The sequence below is a fragment of the Podarcis bocagei genome, assembly GCF_964188305.1.
Source record: "Podarcis bocagei genome assembly, chromosome: 17".
NCBI lineage: Eukaryota > Metazoa > Chordata > Lepidosauria > Squamata > Lacertidae > Podarcis > Podarcis bocagei.
This window is the reverse complement of record NC_138143.1, coordinates 17,671,055-17,681,151: the sequence shown is the minus strand read 5'-3', so window position 1 is coordinate 17,681,151 and position 10,097 is coordinate 17,671,055. Positions and strand designations below refer to the sequence as shown.

General features: G+C 43.5%; 1 protein-coding gene across 3 annotated transcripts in view; it reads left to right on the top strand.

The window, feature by feature from the left end:
• The window catches only part of CCDC171 (coiled-coil domain containing 171), a 205,401-nt gene continuing 195,304 nt past the window's right edge, over positions 1–10,097 (top strand). For 2 of the 3 annotated variants that reach the window (XM_081176166.1, XM_081176164.1), the window contains exons 1-4: positions 1–31; positions 1,535–1,702; positions 7,089–7,218; positions 9,017–9,191. In XM_081176166.1, coding sequence (XP_081032292.1) covers positions 1,653–1,702; positions 7,089–7,218; positions 9,017–9,191 — 355 coding nt within the window. In that variant the 5' untranslated portion in view covers positions 1–31; positions 1,535–1,652. The remainder of the gene's footprint in view (positions 32–1,534; positions 1,703–7,088; positions 7,219–9,016; positions 9,192–10,097) is intronic. The other variant, XM_081176165.1, reaches the window with a different exon arrangement.

Sequence of the window (10,097 nt, the reverse complement as noted above, 5' to 3'; positions counted from 1 at the left end):
CTGGGTTGCTCGTAACTGGCAGCTACACGGGGTACGTATGAAGGGGGTCGTGGGAATCGCGGTGGGGGCAGCGAGCTGCCTGTGCTGGAGGAGCTTGGCAGGGGAAATAGATGGGAGGAGAGGGAGTTGGTCCCAAACAGTTTGGTTTTGCAAGGGAGGAAGGAGGGTGTGTGTGTTTATTATTAATAATATTAATAGTATGATTAGTGTACCGCCCTGTTACCCGCAGGTCTCAGGGCGGTTCCCAACATTAAAAATAAATCACAATACGGAATCACGAAATGCATGATAAAAACTCAGGAATCCCCACCTTGCTGGTGATTTGGCTAAACCAGGGTTTCCCAAACTTGGGTCTCTAGCTCTTGTTGGTTTGTGTTTTTAGGACTACAATTCCCATCATCCATGACCACTGGTCCTGCCAGCTGGGGATGGTGGGAGTTGTAGTCCCCCCCCAAAAAAACTGCCAGAGACCCAAGTTTGGAAAACCTTGGGGCTAAAAGGTAAGAGCGAAGTTGTTCTCCTGCTCCAAGGAGCAATGATTGTACAAGGCGAGAGATACTGTACTGAGTAGCTATTAGGACTGCTGGCTTGTCCTGGCACAAGTTCTGCTGCAGGTGGAGGTTTTCCAGGTGCAGTTTTTCCTAGCATTGAGATGTGGCGATGGGGAAAGAGACGCTCGCTGAACATCTCTCTGCCTTGCAGCTGCTATAAGCGAAAAAAGGGATTTTGTCTTACAATGCTAGTTAATAAGTGTGAGCCAAGCTTATCTCAAGGTGTACTGTCGCCTGTCTCACAAGCATTTGGGAAACTTATTTCAAAAGGTACATTTCCCTGCTGCCTAGGAAACACAACACTTCCGTTATTGCAAATATGTGGTTAGTGCAACACCTTAATGTGAACTAACAAGGATTTCAGATGGTCCTTTCTGCAGTTTTGTCTTGCACTGATTTAGCTTCTTTTAGCAGGAGATTAGATTGCTGTGATTGTAAATAGGGATTTGTTTATTTTTTAACCACACACATACTTGCATGCTTGACAGAAACTTGTAACCCCTCTGTCTATGAAGTGAGCACCTCTGATTTCAAATAAACAAAGCAAGCAAAAGGAGGACGATATTTCCTTGATCTTCTGTAGTTGTGCAGAAGTTGCATTTTTTTCTTATCCCTGCATGGCAAGCCGCATCTACCCAAATCCACTTGTTTACAGTTGCTGCATTTAGGTGCAACCTGTGCCCAAGGCACCAACTATTATATAGGTGAGGCCTGCCACTTGGCAGCAATACCTGTGAAAAGGATCTAGGTGCCCTAGTTGAATCTAAGCTAGGAGTGCAATGTGATTACTAAAAAAGCTAATGTTATCTTAGACTGTATTAAAAGCATCTCAGATCATGAGAAGGATTCATTCTGCTCTGTTCTGTGTTGGTTGAGCCATATCTAGAGTAGCGCTCCTAGTTTTGGGTGCCACATTTCAAGCAGAACACTCATTGAGAAGCGCATGCCGTTAAAATATCCCTTTAAATGTCTTTATCATTTAGGGTTTCTTCAAGATGTGTGGGAGCAAAGCATTGCCCAAAGTTTTTCTGTTGCAACAAAGAATATAAACGATGAAGTTTACATTAATTGTCCACAATATGTAGAATAAGTGGCTGGAAAATGGAAGCCATGAATCCTCAGATCAATTCTCTGGTTCCCGAAAAGAAATGGTGAGTTTCATTCCTTTAATTAAAACACAGTCCAATGATGCAAGTTTCCATTGTGTGAGTGGATGGCAATTTCTACTACTTGAAAATTCAGAAAACAAACCCCTGTGCAGTTTTTTGTAACAATTTTGACCAGAGGAACTGTATCTTCAGCACAGCTTTCTGTTGTTTAGCTTTCAAACGTTTTCACAATAACCTTCCAATCAAACACATTGTTCTATAAATTGACTTCCTCCCCTCCCCTCCACTGTGTATCTGTGTATCTTTATCTGTTATGAAAAGTTTCTCTAATATTTTATCATTTTTCTTCCGCTGCTTTTATCACGAATCCTGCCCTTGATTGCATTTGACTATTGTATAATTTTTTAATAGTCTACGAAAGGCCTTCTTCTATAAAAAGTTCATCATTCTGATCTCTTAATTTTGTTAACAGCTTTGCCATTTCTGCCTAGTCCATTACTTTCAAAATCTACTCTTCCTTCATTGGAACTTTCCCTTCTTTCCATTTCTGTGCATATAATATTCTAGCTGCTGTTGTCACATTCAGAAATAGTTTAGTCGTTTTCTTTGGAACCTTTGTCCCTATTATGCCTATAAGAAAAGCTTCTGGTCTTTTGGGAATAGCCCATTTAAACATTTTCTTCATTTCATTATCTATCATTTCCCAAAAGCCTTTAGCTTTTCGTACGTGTCCACTCTGTATGGACGAATGACCCATCTACCTGCTTACTTTTCCATTTACTTGACTCATTCTTGGCCCAGTTTATTTGGTGTCAAATACCACCAGGACATCATTTTAGGATGGTTTTCTCTTTAACATATAACATGCAGTAAATTTCGTATCCTTTTTCTGTAACTCCTCCCAAGAAGCATCAACCTGGAATTCTCAAACAGAAACAGTTGTTGTTAACAACTACTGCTCCTGTGTTTCCAGAGGTGATGGGGTTGTGTATAGTGTCTAAGCTGCTTTTTATGTTTTCTGTGATGTGTTTCCCTTGCCTTCCTACCTGGATTGAGCCCACATGGGTCAGAGCTGCCATTCTGCTGGCAGAGGCAGCCGTGGCAAAGCTCCAGTTATAAGAACCCAAGAAGGACCTGTTGGATCAGGCCAATGGGCCATCGAGTTCAGCATCCTGTTCTCCCAGTGGCCAACCAGATGACTGTGGGCAGCCTGCAAGTCAGACAGAAGTGCACCTGCTGTTCCCAGCAATTGGTATTCAGAGGCATGATGAGACGTGGGTGGCGCTGTGGTCTAAACCACTGAGCCTCTTGGGCTTGCCAATGGGAAGGTTGACAGTTCGAATCCCCATGACAGAGTGAGCTCCTGTTGCTCTGTCCCAGCTCCTGCGAACCTAGCAGTTCGAAAGCACACCAGCGCAAGTAGATAAATAGGTATGACAGCGACGGGAAGGTAAACAGCATTTCCATGTGCTCTGGCACTCGTCACGGTGTCCCGTTTCACCAGAAGCAGTTTAGTCGTGCTGGCCACATGACCCGGAAAGCTGTCTGTGGACAAACGCCGGCTCCCTCGGCCTGAAAGCAAGATGTGTGCCACTGTGCTGGTCCAGGGGGGAGGTTACCGTGGGGCGAGGTCCAGGACCTGAGTTGAGGGTCGCCAGACAGTCCTCCTTGGGCAAAGCAGAAGCCGGGCAAGGACAGGAACTCTGGGGGAACAGGACTGGATGCTGGCTGAAACAGCTCATCAACGACGTTGCTCCTGCAACCTGGGACCGGGCTGGCTGGCCTTTATCTTCTCTGAGGCCAGGGGCGGTCTCGGCCCCCAGGAGACCCGCCTCTCCTGGCCTTAAGGTGAGCACTCCTCCTGGGAGAAACCAGTTCCCTTCGCCTCTCTGCCCTGAGCCTCTGCAGTTCAGGAGAGGCTGAAGGGTTACTGGACCCAGGGGGAGACTCACCTGTAGGCACTGAGTCCTCAACCACCTCCGGAGCCAGAGTGGATTCACCTGGTGCCTGCTCCTGAGGATCCGGCACAGGTGCAGGCGCCTCAGAATCAAGGCCCTGCCCCAGTTCAGCCGGCCCTGGAGGCGGGGACTCCTGTGCAGGCTGGGATTCCTCCGGTTCAGCCTCTGAATCGGATTCCCAGGCCATCACAGCCACAACCCCATAGTCGCCTTTTTCTGGACTTAACCGTCTAGGGGTCCTTTACCTTTACCTTGTAAAAATCTGTTATATACAGTGGCAGATTTACATACAAGCTAAACAAACTATAGCTTAGAGCCCCACTCTCTTGGGGGGGGGGGCTCAAAAAAATTAAAGGAAAAAAAAACCCTTGATGTACATTTCCAAAATATAAGATAAAATACAAATAAAATAAAACCTTCATACAGCAACAGTGTTTTGTGTTGTGTAGGCTCCTATGATGTAAGTAACGGCCTGCTAGCCTGCTCTCTAAAATATCACATATAAAAGGCCCCATTACCTTCAGTAGCTTAGGGCCTCATCAAACCTAAATCCAGCCCTGGTTATATTTCATCTACACAATCAGAATGAATTTCAGGAACCCAAAAGTCGTATTAAAAATACAACCTTTGAGCCATCTGGCCCAAAAATGGCAACTAGGCATTCCGTTTTGGTGGCTGCAACCCTGGTTTAAGGGGCTATTTGCTGCCTAGCTTATATATCTGAGTTTCTAGCACTGCAGGGGAGGTTCATACATTAAAAGCAATAGTATGAGTGAATCTACAGTGGCAAGCAACCAGGTTGCTGGGTCCTTCAAAACGGCATGCTTTGTATCAAACCTTAGTGGGAATGGTGTGTGAGCAGCCACAGCTGGCAATATATGATTCAAGCCATATTTCCAATTAATGAGAAGCAGAAAGGGAAGCTGATTGGTTTGAACTGTGTCAAGAGGAAACAGGTTTGCACCAGATGAACACAGCTGGCGGTTTAATTATGGCAATATTAGTGTTGCTGCAATACAAATGCACGCCATTAATTTAATGTTCTATTTCGGGCATGGAAAACACAACTTGTTATAAGCCAGGTATGACTCTTACCTCACAGACATGCATTTAGCATCTCGTGTAAAAGCAGGGGGTTTAGAAAAATAATATAACTGCACCCTGATCTTACTGGTGTTTTATATGGGAGCAACGCTCAAAGCAAGGGGAGCAGAAACACAGTTAAATTAGTATTTAGAAAGAAATTATGCAATGTGTAGGGCAGTGCAATGATACATAATTAACAACAATACATTCACAGAATGCCAGTATGCCTCTGAATAGATAAAAAAGGTAAAAAAACCCTGGACAGTTAAGTCCAGTCCAAGGCGGCTATGGGGTTGCGGCGCTCGTCTCGCTTCAGGCCGAGGGAACCGGCGTTTGCCCACAGCTTTTCTGGGTCATGTAGCCAGCAGGACTACACCGCTTCTGGTGCAATGGAACACCGTGATGAGTGCCAGAGAACATGGAAACACTGTTTACCTTCCCGCCGCCGTGGTACCTATCAGCCGCCATCTTGATGCCCAGGCATTTTCACTTGGTCGCAAGTGAAATGCTCCTGGCACCTGGCGAATTTCGAACACAATGCGGGCATAACTTAAAAGATCCCTACAGTTGCATTTCTGTATGAATTTTCTGTTGTCTGGAGGTTCCAGCTATGAGCTCCCTCTCAATTCCTCCGCAGTTGCTAAAGGGTAGCCATGCTAAGCTCAGTTCATTGCTAAAGCCTCCCAGTGACCACAGCTTATGCTGTGCTTTAAATCAGGGATGGCCTGTTTCCGCCTGTGGGGAAAAGCCAACACCCAAAGCCAGTTATCTGCCCCTTAGTGGCTCTGTCAAATTTTAACCATGATCTGGTTAAACAAAAACGGCTCAGTGCTATTCGTAAGGCAAAGAAAAATTGGGTTTCCATGTTTCTTTGAAACATCGTTGAATTGCTGTCTAATCACCAAATACTTCAGAAATGCACCAGTCAGTGTTGATATAGCTAAAAGTGATTGTCGGCTTTCACCTTTCTCTAGCTAAACAGAGATGAACTCTGGGTGGGATTCAGCTGATGAGACCCACCCTGGAAGATCCCCTCCACAAGGAATCAGTTTGATTTTATATGTTGTGGTCTTGTTTGTGAACCAGCCTGAGACCTCTGGGTATAGGGCGGTGTATAAATTGAATAAATAATAATAATAATAATTCTGCTGGCACAGTGGTTCTTCCTACTTCTCTTTGCCCTGGGTTTCCCTCCCCCCCCTTGGCATTTTTTTGGGGGAGGGCTCCAGTAGAACATTATAACAGCCGGGAGGGGGGGGGACTCTTCCATATAATCATTAATTTGATTTGAATTGATTTTAAAATGAATTGATTTTAGAATGTTGTGTTAACTTTTATTGCTGTTAGCCGCTCTGAGCCTGGCTTCAGCTGGGGAGGGCGGGATATAAATAAAATATTATTATTTATTATTATTTATTATTTATTATTATAACAAGCCAAAATGCTTGCCGTAAGAGAACAATTGCCTTACCACGACATTGAATTCCTTCCTATTGGGCATGAACAAAATTTATTACAAATTTATTACAAATTGTCAGCATTCCCATACAAAGTATATTTACCAAATGCAGACCGTTATTTTAACAAAACTCTGGACTTTGAATCAGAATTGTAGAAGCAGAGACATTTTTAACGTTCCCACACAACTGAGAAAGACTTTGTGTTTTTCTGGCCACGATATGAAAACTTTTGTTTTCATACTAGGAGACAAACTGTGACAGCAACAAATAGCAGTGCAGATATCCTGGACGGTTTTTGAAGCTTGAAATAAACATGATAGAATGTTATTTGTGATTGGGTTTTGGTACATGTCAGGGAACTGACATCGGAGGGAGAGGCGAAGGGGAGGCTCCCAGATGATGCTGGCGAAGGACCCAGCAGCAGGGGGAGAAACAGCTCAGTAGAGGGGGAAGCCAATCAGTGCAACACCGGGGATAAAGGGGGGCAGACGGGGGGAATTGGAGAGAGGGCTCCAGGACTCTTCACTGGACATCAGGGAGGAAAGCCCAGGTCCTCCGCTACCCACGCCTTCCCTGCGCAGAAGACTCCCGCGCAGTGAGAGGAGGAGGAGACTGGGTGTCAAACAACTTTTATGTTGGAAGAGATTCAAGAAACGGCCACTGACGGATTCTGCCAGTGACTGAGGCAGCCACGATGAGAAGGGGCTGTGCAGTCAGAAAGGTTTAGCAAGGTAAATTAACCGAGAAAGGCACCAGTTTACTCACGAGTAACTCATACCTATTACAATACAGTTTCACAAATAACCAGGTCTCTGGCATATTTCAATGAGCCAGATGTGTTTAGAATTGAAGCCTTGATCATTTAAAGTTCAAAGCAGATCCGAGTGCAAGATCACCGTCAATTAAAATCTCTGCATTTCGGAGCAGGCAAGCTGGAAAGACATTTCCATGCAATCGTAGCGAGCCAGAGATGGAAACGAAGGAGGACCTGAGAAGAAAACTCCATCAAGCCAAGAAAGAGAAACTGGATATAACTGCTAAACATAATGCAGAAGTAAGTATTTCATGATCATGCAAAATCTTTGTGTATACAATGGCTTGTCTTGTGGCCTGGCATATGTTGGTGTAGTCCTAGGCTCTACCTGTCTTACGTCAACATTTAGAAGTGCTTCTTAAGATACGGGAATTCAATTGTTGCTTTGTTTTATGATGAAACAAATGAAAGTATTGACTTTATAACATGAAAGTCCAGTTCTAGTGGAGAAGTAGCTCAGTAATTTGCACTTTGTACAGTATGACACCTGGTGTTCACTGGAGAGTGATGTGAAAGGAGGGAGATTATTTTGTCACTCAAAATTTTCTTTGCCTTTCTCCTTTCCCGCTAACTGAGCTTCTTTCTTAATAAGGAAAAGTCACATATGTCTATTTCTCCTTTCTTAGGTGCATTCTGCAAAGGAAGAAAATACTATTTTTATCTGATTTGATTGCTCAAATACCACACAGTTTCCCTGTGTGTATTCTGTCCCAGCTGAGGGACGATGTTCTGCCCTTATGAACAAAAGCCAAATTGGTCTAAAAAATTAAGAAGGACCAAATAAGAAGAAATAAAAAGGAAAAAAAAAGACAAGGGAGAAAAAAGGAGAAGAAAATAGATATAAAAGCCCACTATCACAATTATATCTCATCCTTTCTCCATATACAGTGGTACCTCGGGTTACAAACGCTTCAGGTTACAGACTCCGCTAACCCAGAAATAGTACCTCGGGTTAAGAACTTTGCTTCAGAATGAGAACAGAAATCGTGCTCTGGTGGTGCGGCGGCAGCAGGAGGATCCATTACCTAAAGTGGTGCTTCAGGTTAAGAACAGTTTCAGGTTAAGAACAGACCTCCAGAATGAATTAAGTTCTTAACCCGGGGTACCACGGTTATGTACTGAAGTTCTCATCCTGGGCCAGCAGGGAGATACTGTAGATAGTTTTCACTCAGGTCCACATATGCAAATAAGGGATTGAAAGTCACGTACAGTGATTGGATAGTTACAGAAAATGGTTACCGTTGCGTTCTAGTGGAGCTCTGTATAAGCAGGCTGACTGAACCCTTCAGTTCAGTTCTGTTCTGGCCTGTGAATAAACCAGAGCTGTTTGAAGAATCGCTGTGTCGTCTGATATGTTCACCCACAACTTAACCACTGTACAGAAAAGTAGACCCTCCCAGCTCTCACCTGGGAGCTCCTGTTTCTTCCCCAAGCCCTCCCACCCTGGGAGATCCTTTCTTCCTTATCTCCCACACAGAGTCCTTCATCACCCATCTCCCTGTGTATGCCCTCATCAAAATAGAGGACTTTCAAAAGTAAAAAACCAACAACAAAAATCTCATTATTAAGACCAGAATTATCCATTTCCAGTCCAGTTCAGTGAATTCATTCCAATTAGATTCCATCCGATCTTAATATTAAAGTTCTTCCTTCTACGTTTTCCACTTCTTTCTCACATCGGGCATCAGCTGCCTAGAAGCTATTGTAAAATAGTTTCCAAATACAGTGGTACCTCGGGTTACATATGCTTCAGGTTACATACGCTTCAGGTTACAGACTCTGCTAATCCAGAAATATTACCTCAGGTTAAGAACTTTGCTTCAGGATGAGAACAGAAATCGTGCTCCAGTGGTGCAGCGGCAGCAGGAGGCCCCATTAGCTAAAGTACTTCAGGTTAAGAACAGTTTCAGGTTAAGTACGGACCTCCGGAATGAATTAAGTACTTAACCTGAGGTACCACTGTATGACTTTAGCCATTTGCTTCTTGAAATATTGTACCCGTTATCTATGGTGGTTACCTAGGGCATTCCTTTTGCAGCTATCCAACTACGAAAGCCAGATTGCCAAGTTGCGAGCCGAGGTAGAGAAAGGCGAGGCTGTTCGGCAAAGCCTGGAGTACGAGCTGGCTTTTGCAAGGAAAGAAGTTGGTATAGAACGGTATTCCTCAGAAGGCAAGTTGTGTGAAGCTGACATGCAAATAGAACAGCTTCAAGGTAAGATTTGCGTCATCCTACTCAAAAATTAACCGTCCTAAAACACAGCCTTTGTCGTCTAAACTGATACGCTGCCTTGATTCCACTGACTGCACCTTTCTTTACCTTCTGCAAACCCAACGTAAATAAAATGAACATTCTCAATTTCTTTCTTTCACTGCTCACCATTTTTCTGTTCCTATGTGATCAGTTTAGATTCTTTGCTATCCTAGTCTTTAAAAAAAAGTTGTAGCCCCCTTTCCCCAAAACGTGTTAATGAAATTCATCTATCCTGCATCTTTAATTATGGGATTAAAATTCTGTTCACATTCATAGTTCAGAAGCTGCGAAAATGCCACCAATAAATGCTTTAGATTCAAATCTGGCATGTGCTTTGCTTTGCTTTGTATACATACACCAAATCACACCTATCACTGCATTCTAAAAAGCATGTCTTTTAGAATGGATTTTCTTTTTAAAATGACTTTCCTTTTGAGTCACCTTGTCATATTTTGAGCAAAAACTTTCTTGGGGAAATACACATGTGAAAGGCTTTTGGCTTTCTGCACCTTTCTTTTCCACTGGCTATTGAATAAGCCTAAATTATCATTTAGTTTCTGAATTAGAAGCCATTGGTACTGAATCCAGACTATCTGGCTTCTTCGTTTTCTCCTGGGTAGTGGTTTAATTAATGCCTTTTCTCTCCGGTTGCTTAGAGATTTCTCCCTTTCTTTCTTTCTTTCTTTCTTTCTTTCTTTCTTTCTTTCTTTGATTGCTTTGGGTTGGTGCTATAATTTCTGCTCTGTAATATGTTCAGACATGCTGTCCGAAAGGTTCGCATGTGGACTTCTTTTTTTCTTTGTTTTTCTCAGACAGGTGTTTTGGGTTGTAACATTTGATTTAGTGTTTTCCCTCTCGATTTACACC